This window comes from Gracilinanus agilis, chromosome 4, assembly GCF_016433145.1.
Source record: "Gracilinanus agilis isolate LMUSP501 chromosome 4, AgileGrace, whole genome shotgun sequence".
In the NCBI taxonomy this organism is placed as follows: domain Eukaryota; kingdom Metazoa; phylum Chordata; class Mammalia; order Didelphimorphia; family Didelphidae; genus Gracilinanus; species Gracilinanus agilis.
This window is the reverse complement of record NC_058133.1, coordinates 414,191,539-414,213,592: the sequence shown is the minus strand read 5'-3', so window position 1 is coordinate 414,213,592 and position 22,054 is coordinate 414,191,539. Positions and strand designations below refer to the sequence as shown.

The 22,054-nt window shown below is 32.9% G+C and overlaps 1 protein-coding gene across 1 annotated transcript in view; it reads left to right on the top strand.

Moving 5' to 3' along the window:
- Nucleotides 1–332: 332 nt before the first annotated feature.
- Nucleotides 333–22,054, top strand: part of SYNE1 (spectrin repeat containing nuclear envelope protein 1) — a 122,230-nt gene continuing 100,508 nt past the window's right edge. The window contains exons 1-12 of the mRNA XM_044671720.1: nt 333–431; nt 1,695–1,814; nt 4,499–4,699; nt 7,090–7,263; nt 10,425–10,556; nt 11,166–11,362; nt 13,055–13,187; nt 13,605–13,787; nt 14,691–14,840; nt 15,618–15,794; nt 16,452–16,607; nt 21,189–21,341. Coding sequence (XP_044527655.1) covers nt 348–431; nt 1,695–1,814; nt 4,499–4,699; nt 7,090–7,263; nt 10,425–10,556; nt 11,166–11,362; nt 13,055–13,187; nt 13,605–13,787; nt 14,691–14,840; nt 15,618–15,794; nt 16,452–16,607; nt 21,189–21,341 — 1,860 coding nt within the window. The 5' untranslated portion in view covers nt 333–347. The remainder of the gene's footprint in view (nt 432–1,694; nt 1,815–4,498; nt 4,700–7,089; nt 7,264–10,424; nt 10,557–11,165; nt 11,363–13,054; nt 13,188–13,604; nt 13,788–14,690; nt 14,841–15,617; nt 15,795–16,451; nt 16,608–21,188; nt 21,342–22,054) is intronic.

Here is a 22,054-nt window from a genome sequence, read left to right as displayed (position 1 = left end):
TAGGCAGAACTAATGGATAGTTCCATAATCTTATAATACAGACATAATGAATTAAAAGCTCTGACTTTTTTACCTTTAAGTTAAATATTATTTGTTTGTTTGTGTGTGTGTGTGTGTGTGTGTGTGTGTGCATTAAATTTCCAAATGCTTGTCAAATTCCCTAGCCATCATTAGGTGCCTTTTTCAATAGTACAGAGATACTAAAACCTGGATGTGCCTTATCTTAATAGAAACTGAGTGGCTGCTGCCATTTTTATCTGTGAGTAGATGAGTGATGTGGATCTTTAAGATGACTTGACTATCACTTTATTCATTTTTTTCTCCCTCAGAATGATCTGAAACTGCTTATGACATCACTAGCAGATAACAAATACATCATTCTGCAACAACTAGCCAACGTGATGGAGAAGCCAGCAGCAGAACAAATAGAGGTATTTATAGTTATCCATTTAGAGAATAAATATAAACAAAGACAGTAGAATTTATGGAATATATCAGCTCAAATAATTACCCGAAGATCAATATGTGGTCCATGGGAGAGGGGAAATAAGTCTTCTATGTCTCCAACATTCACTTCCAAGAATCAGGAAGCCTTATATTAGGATAAAGAGTTAATGGCCATCTTCCATGAAATTATTAGTTAACTAGAACTTTATAACATTTTAGGTGCTATTATGGACACTGCTTTCTTATTTTCTTAGAACTGAAGAAAGTAGTCTTATTCAGGCAAAATCACATTCTTTTGAAAGCCTGTGTTCCTGTGTGCATTCCTTAGTTATAGTGTTTAAAATATCTGTCTTATGAATGTTAAATAGATCATAAATATAAAAAAGATTAATAAGACATGTGTTGGCACCTTCAAATGTATAGGAAATGCTAGCAAAAACTAGCCCAATTGGAGCATGCATTTTAATACCAAATTATTTAAGGTAAATAACTATTCATACCACTGAAAATATCTCATTACTTTAAAGCATAAATAAGAAGTTATAACTGGATTCTTGTATGCTAGATAAGAGGCAATTGAGTAAAACTATGTATTTGTTAAATGCCAAAGGTTATTCTTTTTTTCAGAATCCTGTACTATATATTTTCCTGGTATCCTTATTTTTTGCTTTAGCTAATAGCAAAAGAACCAGGTAATAATTTTATGCATTTTATTTTATTAGACTAAGGGATTAACATATATGTATGTTTTATAACATGCATATTTTTAAAACATTATTTTTATGCAAACATTCCCAACTTAGGAACACATTTTAGAAAATCAGTTACACTCGGACAAATTCATTATGAAAACTATGACATTTCAAAATACTTTAATCTGTTTAATTGGAGAACGTAGTGTCTGCTTACCAGTTATGAAGAAGAGACTCTACTTTAGTCTAACTGTTATGATTTTCAATAAATGTTCATTCTAAACTATAATTTCAACTAGTTGTCTAAAATGTCCCCTTCCTGTTAGTCTATATTTGACCTGTGGCCTGCATTTAAAGATTAATATTACTTGAAAGGGAAAGAACTATTTTTTCTTATTTTTAAATTTATTTATTTAGAATGTTTTTCCATGGTTACATGATTCATAATCCTTCCCCTTCCCCTCCCAGAGCTGACAAGCAATTAAGGGAAAGAACTATTAAAAAGCCATGGAAATTATATGAATGTTGCAAAGAAATACTATTTGTTTGATGTAGGCAATACAACAGGCAGAAGATGGTCTGAAGGAATTAGATGCAAGTATCATTGAATTAAAAAGACGTGGTGATAAATTGCAGATTGACCAGCCCTCGGTGCAAGAACTCTCCAAACTTCAGGTAATCATTCAGTCAATGACCATTCTATCCATATTTTATGTTTCACCCCATTCTTCATGTAGCCCTCTAAATACACTATATATACTTAGTGTTTCTTGAGTTAAATTGAATAAAGTAACATCATATTAATAGAAATAAGTTTCTCTATTACCTCCTCAATTTTCTTACAAAGTACATATTCCTTTTTTTGAAAATAAAGTGCATATTACTTAGGTACTAACTGATGAACCAAATTTTCTGTAACCTCTTTTAGTGTCTCTTTAGGATTGCTCTTTCCTGTATGAACTTTTAAACCATATTTTATTTGAAATGAGTTATACTTTTCAAGGCTGCTCATCCACTTTTAGTAACTACTTTTAGTATCCATCTGTCACATCCAACTTCCATCTGTGGCTCTAAGAAGCTTCAGCAGCTACAGCAGCCACAGTCCAGTAAAACCATCTTGGCAGGTGGGCTAAACCAGACTCAGAGTAGCCAACATACCTCAAACACACTGGTGTGGTAAGGAGATGTCCACCTCAAGCATGTGAGGACTTCTCCTGGTACAATGGACAGACGAAAACAATTTGTTCCAGTGTCCATGAAGAGAGTTGAAACGGGTGCTGTGGAAAGCTTAGACCAGTGATTCCCAAAGTGGGTGCTACCGCCCCCTGTTGGGTGCTGCAGTGATCCAGGGTGGTGGTGATGGCCACAGGTGCATTTATCTTTCTTATTAATTGCTATTAAAATAAAAAAATTAATTTCCAGGGGGCTAAGTAATATTTTTTTCTGGAAAGGAGGCAGTAGGCCAAAAAATTTGGGAACCCCTGGCTTAGAGCTTGGTAAGACTTCAAAGATTTATGGTCAGGGGGCAGCTGGGTAGCTCAGTGGATTGAGAGCCAGGCCTAGAGACGGGAGGTCCTAGGTTCAAATCTGGCCTCAGACACTTACCAGCTGTATGACCCTGGGCAAGTCACTTGACTCCCATTGCCTACCCTTACCACTCTTCCACCTATAAGTCAATACACAGAAGTTAAGGGTTAAAAAAATCTTAAAAACAAACAAACAAAAAAAACCAAAAAGATTTATGGTCATCCACTGCATCTCAGACCATCACCAGTCATCTTGACTGGACTTCAATCACTCTGGAAGAAAGAGTGAGGCTGAGGACTTTGTGCAGCTCTGTCTCACTTAAATGCAATTCACACACAAGTCAAGATAACACCCCTTGATGTTTTGGTCCTCTTTCAAAATAAAGGACAAACAATGACAGTTATTTACCTCACATTCCCTGGAAAATATCTCTTATGAATGCATTCTCATACTAAAGGGTAGCTTATATAGCTAATTCTCCATCTGTATTACCTACCTCCTCCCAAAGAATTTTTAAAGAAAAAGGAACACTCATGTGCTTTGTCATGTACTCCATTTTACAAATGACTCTGATGGCTACAAATATAGATCTCTCTTTACAAGATTTAAATTACTTATAATGTATCAAATCTTGCATCAATCAGAAAACCAATGCAACCTTCAGAATGGAATTCATAAAACTCTTGATTTGATCCCCCGGGTCATTCCAAGAGGTCTGGAAACACTATGCTTCTTTTTCTAGACCTGCATTCTTAGCAGGTTAGCCAAAACCCAACACAGACATGAAAATATGAGGCTGTCACATTTGCCAATGATATGGCATACTTTATTAAACACCAAGTTGGCATGGTAGTTTTGTATTCCAAAAGTCTCCAAATGGTTACCAATAAAACCCTGAGTTATCTTTACATCTTAGTACAAGAATGTTAAGAGGATATTTAAACTCAAATAAGGTTCACAAGCTCTTGTAGGGAAATAAAATACATCCTTATTAAACAAAGAGAAGTGCCCATTTAATTGGCTTCATTGCTGCACCTAATATTTCAAAATGCCATATGTGGATGGAGTTCTGCTTACAGCTTCTTCAGTCATTATTCTAAAGACTTTAAACATGAAGGAATAAAGCCAAGTAAAATACTTGTAACTGATCGTGAGCCTTAAATTTTACCATATTAGACATTTTTGTTCTTCCAAAAACACTATTATGATACATTAATTGACTCAACATCATTTCACAAATTCTGTGGTTGAATCCTCTACTAAAATGTCATTCCAGGCCAAATAGCTATTTACTCCATTCATATGACAGAAATATTTTCTTATTACCTTAAAGTCTTTGTTCCATTTAACTAATTTGGGGGTTTTTTGAAGCCCAATAAAATAAGGTAATTGAGTCTACAAGATATTGAAGAAACTGCATACACTTTCTTTAAAGAATAGTAATAATTGTCATTCCTCTCTGTAGCTATATTGCTCTTCAGCCAAATATTTACCTTTTCCATCCTCTTTATAGTGTTCCCAGAATCATATAATGTAAGCCACATCTATATTCCCCTATTGGTATCACTGGTTAGAGTTATTATCAGACCTACATCGCCCTCCATAGGCCACATTCAAATTTATTAAGGCGTAGAAACATTAAGATCTCCTTTTTGTATGTGGTTTCAAAATAGTTTCAGATACATTAAAGACAAATCGGTTATTCTACTCAGTGCCACTCCTACTAATATAGCAGATTGAGGATAAGTAACAAAATTTAAACCAAGTGATATGTTGTTAACTTGCTATTTAGCCTGTATAATAAATGAAAATCTTTTGCTTTTTTCTGTTAGGACATGTATGATGAATTGATGATGGTCATTGCCTCCCGACGCAGTGGGCTAAACCAGAATCTAGCACTTAAGTGTCAATATGAACGAGCTCTGCAAGACCTGGCTGACCTGCTGGAAACTGGTCAAGAAAAAATGGCAGGAGACCAAAAAATGATTGTATCTTCCAAAGAGGAAGTTCAACAGCTACTTGACAAGCACAAGGTTCAAAATAAACAAATAGAGACATATATTCCTAAATGCCTTACACTTTGCTATTTATATTTTAAAACACAGTACTCGAATTTTTGAGTTCTTACTGTATTTATACTCTCTAAAGTAATCAATAAAGGTTGATAAAGCCCATTGCAATTGGAAAGAACAAAATTTGTCTCAGATGAACTGAAATGAAATCTTGGGAAAATTCTAAGTTGAGATGCATACTTTTTTTTTAGTAATTTTTCGGAGTAATTCCTTATTGGCTGTCCTGTCAGTGCATGATAGACAAAACAGAGTTCTTTAGAATCTATTTTTGTTCTATACTCTCCAAAATCTATTCCTTCCCCTGAAACTAATTACTTTTTTCTCCCAGTTCTAGAAATGTCACTTCTTGGCTTTCCAGTCCAAGGACAATGGCTTTCAATGAGCTCCCTCTTGAACCCAGGAATGTAGCCCACCTCCTCTTGTTTTTGCCTCCTCTTGGCTTGACCTTCTGGACATCTCCCTGGGAAAATATAATCCCTATTTTTCCAAATACCCATTCCATATGGTCATATAGTCAAAGAATAAGGGTAGCCAAAAAAGAGTGAGAAAAATGTCAAGGTAGTAATTCACATTTTAAAGCACCTAAGAATTACATGGATTTTGCTTATAAACTTTTATTTATTATATATGGCAGACAATAAAAATATTCTTACTATTTCTATGTTATGGAGGAAGAAACTAGTTTTTAGAATAGTACAATGCCTAGATTTATGCAGCTAATAAGCATAAGAAGGATGAGTTGTATCTAAAATACTACAATCTCTCCAGGAGATCCACTTCTTCCCATTAATCCCTGTGATTTCTTAGATGAGCATTCACTGGGTTGAGGTGAGACCAAGATCACAACTATTACTAGATGGCAAAACAAACTGGAGCATAACCCGTTCATTCATTTCAAGAACCTTCATGATAAACACTTCTAGCCTGCATGTAATCAGATAAGATCAGTACTTCTTTCATTCTAATTATACTTGGTCCAATTGACTAAAAGTTAATGAATGTTTTTTTGTGTGCTAAAATAGTTAACAGTTGCTAAACTGATTATGGTAATGGGATCTTTCATATTTTATAGAAAAATAAACTTTTCCTAATCTGAAAAATTACTATTTTCACTTTGGGATAGTGTTCAAAAGTTATTTCTGAGGGGTGATATCCTAAAAGTAAAACATATAATACCACATACCATTCTGTACATATGAAGTAATTTCTTTAAAAAGAAAAAATATATATTTGTTGCTTCTGGTGCCTTATAACCTGCCGCATTCAGGTTAAGGTAGGATCAGAGGGGGTTTTTTTTGTTTTTTTGTTGTTGTTTTTTCAAATCTAATTTTTGTGTAGGAACTGGTGTTCAAGGTGTTATGATTTACCAAAGTTTTATAATTTTACTAAGAAAGCATCTTTTCACAGAGCTCCTTTTTTTCCTCATGGCTTTAACATAATAATTAAAGATGACTGTCAGTTCAGATGTTCAGTTCAGATAAAATTTATGAGACATATTTTGACTCAAAGACTTTCTCCCCTTTAGAGCCATTCACCAACTGAATGGGCTGCCTCATAGAACAATTAGCTCCTCCTAATTGAAAGTACTCAGCCCAAGCCCAGATAACCTTGTTTTTTAAGGGATGTTGCAGAAATAATTCCAATAACAGATTTTTAGGTTTGGATTAGTTGATATCTGAAAGCTTTAGTGACCTACAAACTTAATATGGGTTAACACCATGATATGGCAGCAAAAACAACATCATCAACAGCTACTAAATATTTTCATCTTTAATGGAGAGTTAAAGTTTGCAAGAAGGAAATAACTTAGAACATGTGGAGATGAAATATTCCAGGGAAAGAGCATTTGAGCAGAGGCATAGAACAAGAATGTACTTGGTGTGGGTATCCAGAAAACAATGCAAGGTTAATTTGTTTGGAGCAAGGAGATTTGTATAAGGGAATAATGAAAGATAGACTGGATGAATAAGGTAGTGACTAGATTGCGACGACCTTGAGCACTAGGCTAAAGAATTTGGACTTTATATTATGGAAGACTATGAGCCATGAAGGTTTTCATGTAGGAAGTACTCCACAAAATGTTATCTCAATTCTAAAATATTCTGGAAGTATTGCAACAGGATTCTTGATGGCATAACTTAGAGATCTTAGAGATTGGGAGGCCAATGTGAAAACTGTTGATTTGGGGTATGTAGTACAATGATGACAGTAAGATTAGAATAGAGTTACATTGATCAAATCGAATTTTCTTTTTCTTTAAACCAATTTTGTTATTCTTTTTTGAAGCAAATTTTATTGAAAAAGTAAGATGTGAATATATTAGTGATCCTTTGTTTTCTGAAACATTTTAGGAGTATTTTCAGAGCCTTGAATCCCATATGATCTTAACTGAAACACTCTCCAGGAAGATAATCAGTTTTGCCATTCCAAAGGAAACCCAATTCCATATGGAACTAATGGCTCAGGCTTCAACTGTATTAAAGCAAGCTCACAAGAGGGGTGTGGAGCTAGAATACATTCTAGAGGTAAGAGTTTGGTTTTAATTTATTTTTCTGTTGTAAAAAAATGAAGACAAAATAAGGGTATTTATTAAGGCAAGGTTTGTGTATCCATGCAGTCTACTTGATACTTCAAAAAGGAGCATCATTGTTTTCATTTATCTTTGTTGTTGACATTTCCTCTGGGGTTCTGCCACAGATGGGCTTGTGCACAAGTTTGGTCCTTGCGTGCTCTTCATATGTGTGAGTCCTAAGAAGGTGTTACATAGTGCCTTTAATCTTATTAATATGGCAGCAGCAACCTATTAAGTATGACTGTAGAAGCACACAATGTAATTTTGAATGCTATTAACCCTACTGAGTTCTTGATGTGGAATAAAAACTAAATTGCTAGCATATTGCTATCATAGGCTGGCATCATGGTTACCATCTTTCCATTTTATTTTTCATTAGCTCCACAAAGTTGTTCCTCTTTTTTTTTAATTCCTTTTCCTTTTTGAAACTTCAGGTATTTTCAACACTCTTCCATACCCTCACAGCATCATTAGTCCATTTAGGTAGTATAGATATCATGCTTAACTTTTGCTACTTCTAACTGTTTTCTCTAGACAAACATTGGTATGACTTCAGTGTAATATACAATTCCTTGTGCTTCCAAGGAGGAAGTTTTCTAATCCACAGTGATTTATAGTGAAATGAAACATTGTTGACACTAAAAACCTGAAATTAAATGAACAAATGAGTTCTTGGCACTGAGATGTTGTTAAGCCTTCTTATAAACCTGCCTTATAGATAAGTTTCAATGATCTTTTACATTGAAACTGAAATTACATTTGATGTGAATGGAGGATTAGTATTGTGTATTCATTTTAAAACTTCATTTCAGTTTAAATAGTGATATCTCTTTTAAGAATTTATTATACCTGCCAAAAAGAATTTATTACCCCAAATATAATACATCAGTTCATAGAGTATATAAAATACAGTAGATATACTTAGCTGTATATAGTTAACTAGTATTTATTAAATGATCGTGTACCCGGCATCATAGGTTTTGTTACAGAGACAAAGATGAAAGAGTTCTTGCCCTCAAGAAGCTTAGGAAACAATATTTGCATACTGAACTAAATAAAATTTTGTACAAATAATTTTAGGACAATAGAAAGCAGTAAGTTTTGGCAGAGTCAAGAAAGACTTCGTGGAGGTCATGGCTCTTGTGCTAAGATTTGGAGGAAGCTAGGAATTCAAAGCAAAAGTGTAAAGGGAATGAATTATTGGTATGAGAGGCAGAAGGTGGAATGGCTTCTATAAGGAACAGCAAACAGGGCAATTTGAGGTCAGGATAAATTTGAAATCAGCCTAAGACATTAGGCTGAGTCTAGAGTGTAAAGAGCTTAAAATGCCCCCCAAAACAATTTTATTTTATTTTAGAGGCAATTGGGAGTCCTGGAATTTTTTGTGGTTGTTTTTTACATGGTCAGACTTGTCCTTTAGAAATATGAATTTGAAATTTTGGTGGATGATAGATTGGATAATGAAAAGAATTGAAACAGGAAAAACAATTAGGAGACTATTAAAATAATCCAGGTAAGAAGTAATGAAGGCCTGGATTGGGGGAGATTAAGGGAAGACTATGTGAGTAGGAAAATGGGATGTGTCAGAAATGTTGGAAAGGCAGAGTTGAAAAGACTTGGTAAGTGATTGGATATGGGGGAAAGGGTGAGAGAAATTGAAGTACTGGGGATAATTCCAAAGTTGCAAAATGTTCTTTGTGGCTAGAAGATTGGTGGTACAATTGACAGTATTAGAAAAGGAGAACAGTGGGTTTGGGAGAAAAGATAATGAGTACAGTTTCGGATAAATATATGACATCCACTTCAAAATGCCTGTGAGGCACTGGGTTATAAGAAACTACAAATGAATTCTCAGCTTGTGGACATGGAGCTAGAAGGTTCTTTATAGATCCATAAAGTGTTTGCACAGAGATAACAGTTGAATCTATGGATGTTGATGAAATCAGAGAGAAAGAAATAAGATCCATGACAGAGTCTTTGTGTTTGTTTGTTTGTTTGTTTTTTAAACCCTTAACTTCTGTGTATTGGCTCCTTGGTGGAAATGTGGTAAGGGTGGGCAGTGGGGGTCAAGTGACTTGCCCAGGATCACACAGCTGGGAAGTGTCTGAGGCCGAATTTGAACCTAGGACCTCCTATCTCTAGGCCTGACTCTCAATCCATTGAGCTACCCAGCTGCCCCATGACAAGAGTCTTATCAACAAGTAAAGGATGAGACATAAATGATGATCCATCAAATAAGACTGAGTAGGAGCAGCCAGACAGATAGGAAGAGAACTAAGAAAAAGCAATGTTTGGAATCATAGTAGTCTAAATATGTACCACTTACTGAACAGTCCAAATGGGAGCTCTTTGTAGGAGTTTTAAAATTTTAAAATGAGGTGACCTGAACAGTTTATCTTTACCCTCTCCATTTTAATTCCTACATATGGCAGCAAAGTCCTCTCCAAATGTTTGGCAAATAAGCATTTATAACACGGAGAGAAAAAGACAAAAACCCACACACTAAGCTTACATTTCCAAATAATATTTGTTAAAGAATCATATTTATAGCCCAGTGTAACTGGGATAGATTATCTGAAGATTAATTTTGAGTGTATTCCCATAGAAATAAGAACTTGATCTTTGTGTCTTTGGCTATGCTTCTGAGAATCTCTCTTCACAAGTGGTCATGAGCTCATAATAAGAACAAAGATGCCAAATTTATTTATGGTCTGAATTTCTGACTTCTTTCTTAGTTTTCCTGTTTCTATCTCCAGACTTTAAAGCATTTAGTAGACTCAGTGAACAGATTAATGTTCAAACAGGATTTTTGTTTCAATATTTCATATATTGCATCTATAACATCTTCCATCAGTTGTCCAGAAGAATAGAGCCTAACATATCAACATTTTACATTCTATCACATTTTATAAGTACTTTGCTTTCCTCTATAGTGACTTACAAAGTGACAAACAAATCAAAAATTGCTTTTAAGTTTGCTATTATGATAATTTCTGAAGTTCATGGCATTTTCATGGAAATTAGGAAAATAAAAGAAAAATATCTTTTACAAATAAGTTCTTAACAGCACTTGCTGTCATACATGTAATCCATGTATATTATAAATGTGTTTAGACTTGGTCCCATCTGGAGGATGACTATCAAGAACTCACCAGACAGTTAGAAGCAGTTGAAAGTAGTATCCCAAGTGTTGGTTTGGTAGAAGAAAGTGAAGAAAGACTAAGTGACCGGATAACACTCTACCAGGTTAGTTATCATTGAACATTTTTTTTAATTTTATAATTAGTTCAATATCCACTAGACATTTTTAAGAATCATAGAATCAAAATAAAATTGAGATAAGTTTGATCATGTACTTTTATTTGTATTAAATTATACTTCCCTAAAAGCAATGAAACTTTATATTGATGTTAAATTGAATATTTGAAATATATGCATTATATATTTAGTGTATATATGCATGTTTATGTATATGTGTTTATGTGTATCAAGTTAAAATGTTTATTATTCAACATAAAGATGAACTTTTAGTTTTTTAATACTATATCTATTTTCTGAATTTTTTCTTCAATGAATATTTGCTCCACTTCATATTGGCACCTAATCATTAGCTAAATAAGTTTGTTTGAATTTGAAAAATGCCTAATTTACCAAATAAATGTTTGTTGAATCAAGCTGAAAACTAAGGAGATTAGAACCCTTAGATTTTAATGTCAAGTTAAAGTTTTTATTGTGGTTGTTAACAGAATTTAGTGTCAATAATAGATATTTTTCAGCACTGAAGAAGGTATAGAATTCAAGAAGGGAAAAAAAAGAGCAGTAAAATTCCTGACCCAATGTTTTCTATAATTTTAGCGGCTGAAATCAAGCTTGTCTGAATACCAGCCAAAATTGTACCAGGTACTGGATGATGGGAAAAGGCTGCTAATTTCCATTAGCTGTTCAGTTTTAGAAAGCCAGCTAAATCAGCTTGGAGAACATTGGCTAAATGATACCAGCAAGGTTACTAAAGAACTGCACAGATTGGAGACAATATTGAAACACTGGACAAGGTAATAATATATACATATAAATTCCATAAGATCAAAGGCTATTGAAACTTCACATCACCCCAGTGTGTAGCAGATTATTCTATAAACAGCAGGTATATAATAACTTGTGTAGTAAGTATAATTTGATCTCTAGGGCTATGTTGGTACAAAACTTATGGAAGACATATATGGTCCTTGACCTAAAGGAATGAACTATTAACTAAAATTGAGGCATTCGTTAATGCACATTTAATAGAAGTGATAAACCAACTAGTGTTGAGTTAATATCTTCTTCTACCTGTTTCCTTTAATAAAAGAGTACTTTCTATAAAACTTCAAAAGAAGAAATGAAAGGAAATTTTATGGATTAGCAAAGTATCTTTAAGCAGAGAGAATAGCTTTAAGGAGGGAATAAGGGTTATGCAGAATGATTTTGTATAAATTAACATTTTTTTCTTTGTATTCCATCTTGTGAGAGGCAGTTTAGTTTGTGAAAAGCAGCATGGTACAGGAGAAATAATACTGATTTTGGACTCAGAAGACCTAAAAATCACTTTGTAACCTCAGTAAGTTCCTTAGCTCTGATACTCCTCAGTTCTTTATCTAAAAATTGAGGGGATTGGACTAGATGACATCTGAGGTCCTTTCTAATTCTGGATCTGTAATCCCTTGCTAGATAGATGACTGATGTTGGAGTTAGAAAGCCCTGGAACTGCCTCTGACTCATACTGGCTATGTGACAATGAAAAGTCACTTAAGCTTTCGGTATCCTTGGCAACTCACTTAGATTCTAAGTTACAGATGAATCATAGCATTTCAGAATTGAAAGACATATCTGGGGCCAACCAATTCAATTGATGTATACCTTGCTCCAAAAAAAATCTCTGCAACATAATCAACAACTGGTTTTTAAAAAATATAGAATCAAACCTAAATTTGCCTTTTCATCTTTCTCCTATTGCTTCCCCTTTATAATCTATAATAGCGGAGAAAAGTTTCCATACTTATAATTTCCTACAACAGTGAAATCACTTGTCTATCAAACTCTTCTTCCTCCTTATCCTCCCCCCAAATCCAGACAAACTCAGATTGTATTACAAACTATCATCTTTTCATTTTATGTCAGTAAAATGGCATCTCTCTGTTGAAGAGAAAGAAAAAAAATTCTCTCTCTCTTATAGGAAAGGAAATTCAAATATAATGAACCTTTGTATTTTGTGACTTGCCCAAAGTAACAGAGGTATAGAAAAATTTAAATCAAAAGCAACCTTAGTAATCATCCAGGCTGATCCTCTATTTTTATATGTGAAGAAACTAAGTTAGAATGAATGACTTGTCCAAGATCACACTGACCACAAATAGCAAAGAATGGATATCATTATTCTCATCCCTGTACTTTTTCATTAATTCTCTGCTGTCTTCTCTTTTAAAACTTCTAATATGGGTTATGAAGAAAAATAGTGCTAGGAATCAAAAGAAAAGCAAGAATCATAATTATTCATAATAATGACAATGATTCTTGGCTGTTAGTGAATTACATTAATTTTATTAGTAAATAGAAATTTATTATAATTTATAACGATATATTATTATTCATCAATATGTTTATGAGCTAAAATTTTTATAAAGGCCTTCTGATTCTGTATCATGATCTTTCCCTACCACCTTTTCAATGGACATTTATATATTTTGCTGTCATTAACTTTCTTACAGATATCAGAGTGAATCTGCTGAGCTCATTCATTGGTTGCAGTCTGCAAAGGACAGGGTAGAATTTTGGAATCAGCAATCCGTAACAGTTCCACAAGAACTAGAAATGGTTCGGGATCACCTAAATTCTTTTCTGGTAAGACATTTTAAAAATCTGAGCCATTTAGTCAGATATGGTCCTTGTCATGTCCATATAATCCCATCAAACCATGTTAAAAACTACTATTAACTGGCCCTAAAGTTAAGCAAGCAGTTGCTTTATTATCTTGTGGAATGCCTGGAGTCATTAGTCAGCATAAATGGCCTTAACTTTTTATTCTCAAATATTTCCCTTCTAATACTATTCCAGAATAATAACCTTGTAAAATACGTGGCGTTCAGTGCTTGTTTTGACAGCCTCTGCAATGTCTAAAACAGCATCAATGCCATATGGAGGTCTAAAAACCAATTATTGTATCTAATGGCAGACACGTCTTAAATAGAGCACTTCTATTTGTGCAAATAACACATGTGCAACTAACACATTTGTTCTATCGATTATTGCTTCACTTAGGAATTTTCTAAAGAAGTTGAAGCAAAATCCTCTCAGAAATCCTCAGTTCTTAGCACAGGAAACCAGCTCCTTCGATTGAAGAAAGTGGACACGGCAGCCCTTCGTTCTGGGCTATCTCAGATTGAAAGCCAGTGGACAGAACTGCTGGCACACATTCCAGTAGTACAAGAAAAGTTGCATCAGGTATGTGATGAAAATACTCATAAGCTACTTTAATCTTCAAAGACCAAATAAAATATTTCCCCAAAAGTGTGGGCAGGTGGAAATATTGATTAAAGCATGGATTCATGCACTATTCTTTATCTTACCTTCAAATAAACCTTATTTTATTCCACTAATCCCTATTCTTACTTGGAAAAATGACTCCATGGGGGTGACAGATAGTTAGCACTGTAGACAGAGCATCAGATTTGGAGTTGGGAGGACCTACGTTCAAATGTGCCCTCACACGCTTCCTAGATGGTTGACCCTGGGCAAGTCACTTTACCTGAATTGCCTAGACCTTGCCACTCTTTTGTCTTAGATTTGATACTACAACAGAAGCTAAGAGTTATTTTTTAATGATTCCATCAATTAGTAATATCTTAAATACAGTTTAGCATAACAATGGCATTTTAAGATCTGATTGAATTCTAAAAAATAATAGAATTACTTTCAAAGTACCAAAAATCAAATGACTTGTGTATTTTTTAATTTTGTTCTAGTATTTTTTTGTTTGTACTGGCCTGAGATATATCAAAAGATTTTATGAGATTATTAGTAAAAGATATATCATCTTTTAAACTTTCTGTAGTTTTTAATACCTCTCAAATAAAAAAAATTTAAAGGAAAAATGAGGAGTTATTTACCTCATGCTGATGTTAGGATTACTTGAATGTTTATGAAGTACTTAAATTTTGGATGCCTATTGAGCATCAATTGTTCATTATTTTAATGATATTTAATTTGTAACCAATAATTGGAATTAAGATTTAGGAACTTTCTGAAGATCCATTTTAATATATAAATCAAAATTAACATTGCAAGTTAACAGGAATTGATTTGAATTCTAAAACTTTTATCTTGTTCTTAATTATACTTGAACAGCTACAAATGGATAAATTACCTTCTCGTCATGCTATTACTGAAGTCATGAGCTGGATTTCTCTTATGGAAAGTGTTATTCAGGAAGATGAAGAGAAAATTAAAAATGCTGTAGGACACAAAGCAATAAATGAATACCTACAGAAATATAAGGTAATTTAAAAAAATTTACCTTTGTATCAGATAATTGTAGGTTTAATTTTATGATTTTTGGATTTGGGGGGCAGATCTCAATGTATAATTAAATTATCATAGTACATATGTTAATGAGCTACACAAACATGCATATATTGCACCTACACACAGACATGTATATGTAATCACATGCTTACACATATGCATATACACACGTGAACACTGTAGTTGTGTGTATATACATATATATACACTCTGAGGTCACATGCATGAACATGTAGTGTATTTATTTGCATGTTTTAAATATTCATAGATATACATGTATACACGTATCCTTGTGTGTATGTAGTTTTATTTTATATTCTGGTCCAAATATTCTGAGTAATAAACAAACTTTTAACACCCCAGGAAAATGGTAAAAAAATAATTTGCAATGCAGAAAAAAGGCATCAATTGTGATAGTTATATGGAGATTATTTACTATGAACTCTTAAGAATGGCTTTTTAGCAATTATTTTAAAATAAAACAGAATGCTAAAATACATTTAACCTGAACATGGAAAGCATGTCTTTTTCTAATCCCCCATTTTATACTTTAAAATGAAAAACAGAAAACAAAAGAAATATCAGTCTACAAATTATTCAAATAAGGATTCAGCGTTTTTTATAACATTTGGACTAATAGTAGCAACAATACTACTTTGCAGCACTTACAATGTAACAACTATTACTATGAGAAGAATATATTTTAGATGTGTCTTTATTTCACATATGCTTTTTGTTTTCTTCTTTTAGGGTTTTAAGATTGACATAAATTGTAAACAGTTGACAGTTGATTTTGTGAATCAGTCAGTGCTACAAATCACTAGTCAGGATGTGGAAACTAAACGAAGTGATAAGACAGATTTTGCTGAACAGCTTGGAGCAATGAATAGACACTGGCAAATTTTACAGAGTTTAGTAACTGAAAAGGTAAGCAAAGTCACCTATTGTCATATGTCTTTTCTCAAAAACAGTGGCAGTATTACAAGTTTTTCCAAGAATAATAATTTAGTGAGTGGGGTATTTATTCTAATAACCACTGCATATATGGCAAAAATATCCCCTCTATTCATCCTTTTCCATTTGGACTATTAAAAAAAACAAACTAAGATTTATCAATTGAAATAAATATCTTAGATTAAATCCATATATGAACTGATAAGACCACAAAGATTAAGAAGAACATACGCTTTTTTTTTTACATGTATAACCTGTGGAAATGACTTTCTATGTTTTTCTAAAATAATTAGTTGCAAAGGTAATGATGCCACAAAAGGAAGAAGTCAACTTGTATGAGTGGGTCTAATTAAAACTAACGGGAAGACTAGGTCCAAATATTTTTGTTTATGTATCTTAATGAATTTTGTCTTACAAGATGGATACATTTAGTTAAATAATACCTACCTAAACATAAGCATTATTTTATACTTTACACAATTTAATTGTCTTGTCTTGGGGAATATGTTAAATTGTCAGGACCCAGTTTTGATGAAAAAATTAATTACTCTCTGAAAAATTCAGTTCTGAAATATCTTATAATTTCATGTTCTAAATATTTTGGTGTTCTTTTCTTTCCCTTTGATGCAGATCCAGATGCTGGAAGGTTTATTGGAATCTTGGACAGAATTTGAAAGTAATGTGCAATGTCTGAAAGTCTGGTTTGAGACTCAAGAAAAGAGACTTAAACAACAGCATAGAATTGGAGACCAGGCTTTAGTTCAGAATGCAATGAAAGACTGTCAGGTAATCTAAGCATTTACCACATATGTGCTCCATCACAAAATCAGGAATAAGTCTGAGAAAACATATTGCAGAATAATATAACAAAAAGACTCAAAAAGACTTTTCTGTTGAAAGCTTGAAAATTAGTCATATTATTGCCTGTCAACCAGTTTTCCCAATTATAAAAGTTTTTAAATCATTATATACTTTAATAAATTAGAAATACTACATCCCTCCCATCCTATACTCAATTAAAAAACTTCACATTACTATTATCTTTTATACATAAAGTAAAATGACAATAAACAACAATAAATATAGTTTTATTTTTTTTAAACCCTTACCTTCCGTCTTGGAGTCAATACTGTGTATTGGCTCCAAGGCAGAAGAGTGGTAAGTGTAGGCAATGGGGGTCAAGTGACTTGCCCAGGGTCACACAGCTGGGAAGTGTCTGAGGTCAAATTTGAACCTAGGACCTCCCATCTCTAGGCCAGACTCTCAATCCACTGAGCTACCCAGCTGCCCCTATATAATTATATTTTAGAAAAGACAGCCTCCACAACACTTTGAAAAATCAGTAAAATTAGCATTAGCTATAAAAAATTCAAAGGCAAAGGTTTCCCAAGGAAAATGTATAGTTTATGTATTCCAGATGGTATCCAGAACTTCCCTTCCACTACTTTTATTCTTATGAGGGAATATATAAAGCAAAAATAATAATAATAACCAGGGCAATAAGCTGAGATTTATTGATTAAAATAAATATCTTAGCTCGAATCCCAGATCTTTACTAAGATAGTAAAGATTGGGAAGAACATGTGCATTATTTTCTACATGTACAACCCATGAAAATGGCTTTCCATTTTTTGCCAAAATAGGTGGATGCAAAGGTAAGGGTGCTCCAAAAAGAAAATGAAAGTACATAAAACCACGAAGAGAAAAAAGACAGGCTAATATTCAAGTATTTCATGGAGATCCTTAAAATTAAAAGTACATTGTCTAAAGAATGGGCATGTAGAAAAACTAAAGACTATAACAGGAATGACCATGTAAATGGGAAAAGAGAAAGTACTCTGAAATAATTTTTTCTCATTTATCATTGATCAATAACATGACTATCTTAAATAGAACTATGTATTTGAACTGTACAAGTAAATTGATATTCCAAAATATGATTTAGAACTTGGAGAGTCAAATTCCTTTGTAGTATTCAAACTTAATATCCCTATTGTATTATATACCTAATAAGATGATAATTCTCTGATGTAATATTACCAAAAAATTCAAAATTCAAATTGCTATAATTCTATCATTTTCTTACTTTTGCTTTCTTGCGTCTTTTTTAACTTTTTCATTTACCATGATTGTTCTTTTATGTTTTTCTTTTTTCCTTCTCTTTTATTTCTATTCTGTAAGACACAACAGAACCCTTGCCAAATAGTATTTAAATAATCTTTAAACATTTCAATCAAACTTAATGGCTGTGTCAACAGTTGATAATTTTAAATGTGGTTATTTAAGCCAGAAATATTTCTTTTAAATATGTGACAGAAAGAAAGTAGTCTACATAATTAATTTAAGATATCATATCACTCATCACATCATGGTGTAACTGGAAAGCTTGATTTGATAATACCTGAACTCTTTATATGATTTGTTATTTCTATTGAGACATTTTTTCTAGGTAGCGTATATGATTAAATATACTGAAGTTAATTGTGTCAATTTCACATTCTTTTTTAAAAATAAAGTCATTTCCTTAATATTTCCCACACATAAAAATGTGACAACTCTATTTGTTTAAACCAGGATAGAAGGGGCAGCTGGGTAGCTCAGTGGATTGAGAGTCAGGCCTAGAGTCGGGAGGTCCTAGGTTCAAATCTGGCCTCAGACACTTCCCCAGGTGTGAGACCCTGGGAAGTCACTTGACCCCCATTGCCCACCCTTACCACTCTTCCACCAAGGAGCCAATACACAGAAGTTAAGGGTTTAAAAAAAATAAACCAGGATAGAAGTTGGAGTGGAGTTATTCACAAATTAGGATTAACTCCTCTTTCATTTTTCAAAATAAGAATTAATTTAATTAACTGGTTGAAAGTAAAAGTATATTGTTTTTCATTTCAACTATCACCTATTTGTGGTTATATTTATTAATGGCTGTATTAATTGACTATTATAATCAAATATATTTGACCATGAATTTTAATGACTTAAACTGTGTCTGGGGAATTTTAGTAGTATGTTTCTAAGCAATTCTGAGAATAAATAACATTATTCACTTAACATTACATCATTTAATGAATAAAATTAAATTTTCAATACATGATTTATATCCATTGTTATCAATATGATTGAATAATGTTTCAGGCAAAACATGGTTAGTAGAGGTTGGGGATGGACATCTTTAATATATTTTGAGTTGAAAAAAGGAACTGATTATTAGAGAACATAAACTGGAATGATTTTGGTTTGTCTGCATTTCACATACTTTTCTAAGCATTATCCATTTGTATTTTCATTTGATTTATAATAATAGATAGCATTCATGCAGCACTTTAAGGATATGTTAAATGTTATTTCATTTGATCCTCACAACAATCTTTTAAGATAGGTGTTATACATGTTTTAGAGTTGAAGATACTGAGACCAAGAAAATTTAAGTGATTTGTCTTGTGTCACACAGGATTTGATTCCAAGTATCCAATTAATGAAATTAGTACATTGTACATTGATAAAAATTTAAAATTTTACTTTTAAAAAATATTACTTCATCATACTTTTATTGTCCCATATCAGTTATATTTGTATATATCCAACTTTTTGGTAGCATAGTGAATAGAGGGATGAACTTGTAGGTGGCTTAGTGGTCAGAGCACTGTGGCTAGAATCAGGAAGATCTGAGTTCAAAAACCAATTTAGACACTTAACTGTATGTGACCCTGAGAAAGTCACTTAAACTCTGTTTCCCTTAATCTATTAAGAAAGGAAATAGCAAATCGCTTCACAGTCTTTGCTGTGAAAACCCCATGGACAGTATTAGCTTGCTATGGGTCCACAGGGTCACAAGGAGTTGGACACAACAAAACAACTGAACAACACCACTTGAATTGAAACCCAGACCCATCTTACATAAGGGTTCCTAATATACTGTAACTAAGCACTCTGTTAGAGCTATGAAAGTCCGCTGTAGTATTGTTCAAAAAAATTATATATTATATTGTAACCAAGCACTCTTCAAGAGCTATGAAAGTTCACCATACTATTGTTCAAAAATTATACACTATAATGTTATTCCTACTTTATTTGGAATTTGGATTTCAATACAAATTATAACTGAAGAAAGTTATATATGGTATTACTATTGTATACTAAAGGTAGGGTCAATAAAATGTTGATGTTTAATGGGATAAGGGTCTGATGGATATTGAGAGTACATATTCTGCACCTTATCCCATTGCCTGGTCTGGTCCCTATTGACTCTTGTAACAGTATTTTATTGGTCATTATGGTTTGAATCGATCAGATTGATTTTATATCATCTTTTAATTGATCTTATTTTCAGTTAATTGATTTTGTTCTTTAACTGCCTAAGTCATGTGTCTTTGTTTCTGAACTTAGTTCAGAAAATCATCTGCCTGTAGTTAATTATATTGAAAAATTCAGTTTCCTCTTAATTGTTCTATTTTTGCCTCAGGGAAATCTCTTATCCTTGAGGAATGTGGATGGACACCAAGGAATCTGGTCTAATATCTTTACAGAACCCAGCTATCTTTCAAGGATGTCTTTGCTATCCAAAGAAATCTAGTCAATTATTGCTAAACTTGCATGTGGACTCAACAATGAACATTTCTTAGTTATAGGCAGGAAGGAGAGGGTTGTTGCTAGTCCCTCATTCCCTATTACCAACCAATCATATTGTTTCTCATGACTGTAAAAAAAAAAACATACAAAAAAAGCACATTGGTTTTGTCATTCATTATGTCAAGTTGTTGTAACCAGTCATAAATTGATCCCCACCTACAAAGTCCTTTTCTTTATTCTATACATCCCAAAAGTATAAAAGAGAACTGTTCCCCTCTTTCAAAGTCTTAACTTTGTTAAAAGCTGAAATCCTATTTATTGGTAAATTCACACTTTAGTAATTAATCAATCATTCTAAGAACTTTGTTCCTCAGTTTACTATATTTTGATTGAAACAATTTTCACATACTAAACTAACCTCTAACATACACTAACATATTAGTGTATAATCTTAAACTACTATACACTTATTCATTCCTTCACTCATTAATTATTTATTAAATTTTAACTACATGCCAAATACTGTGCTAGGCACTAGGAATGCAAAAATAGAAATAAAAGTCTCTACTCTCAGGGAACTTACATTCTATTGAGGAAACAACACGTTTACATATATCTACATCCAAAATTCATACAAGCTAAGTACAGAGTAATTGAAGAAGGAAAAAGTAGTAGCTTTTTTGATTAGTGAAAGGGTTTTAGAGAGCTCCATAAGTAATCATTTTTACTGCTCTATTTCCTAAGGTTATATTGTGCCCAATGTAAAATTCCAAAAATTAATCATTTTTTTTTAATTTTTAGGATCTGGAAGACTTAATTAAAGCAAAAGAAAAAGAAATAGAAAAGATAGAACAGAATGGACTTTCTTTGATTAAGGACAAGAAGGATGTGTCTGGTGTCATCATGAATAATCTGCAAGAACTTAACCATTCCTGGGCAAATTTAGACCACATGGTAATAATGTGTAAAAAACAAAATAATAAAGGTTATGTAAGACTTTAGAGCATATTTTTCCTCCAGATACTTAATGATCTTGAGATGGCTATCTTTAACCTAGACAGTACTGGAAAAATAGTAATAGATTCTCATTTTCTAGAAGTTCTGTGCTACCAGTCTTCTGTCATGTCCTGGGGGCATATTACGATTAATTAAATCATAGTTTATGTTTTTTGTTTCAATCCCCTTAATTAGGTTAAAAAATTTTAGTCCCTTGAAGAGATTCAGAAAATTAGTTGCTGAATAAAACATACTTTTGTTGAGTTAATTCTGCAGGATGCCTGATTCTTATCAGCTCCAATTTCAGAGTATGGCATTTTTAAAACCTTTCCCTAAACTCTGGTGGGTCCACCTGACTTGACAGCCAAAGAGTCCTATGCACTGCCCATACAAATTACATATGGCTGCAAAAGTTATACTAGCATAAGCCACATTTATCCATAAAATTCCTCTTCTCTTAACAAGCCTCGACTCCAAATACTCTCCAGAATAATGGGCTATAAATAATAGTACATGTTCATATAGTAAATATATTCATAGTTACTTCATTAACTCAGTGGCTTATGAAAGTTAAATCCTCAAAAGATTACAAAAGAGCATCTTAAAATCTCTGCTTTGCATCTTCCTGTTTTTAATGTGTATATTGCATCACTTTCATTAGATAGTCTTCA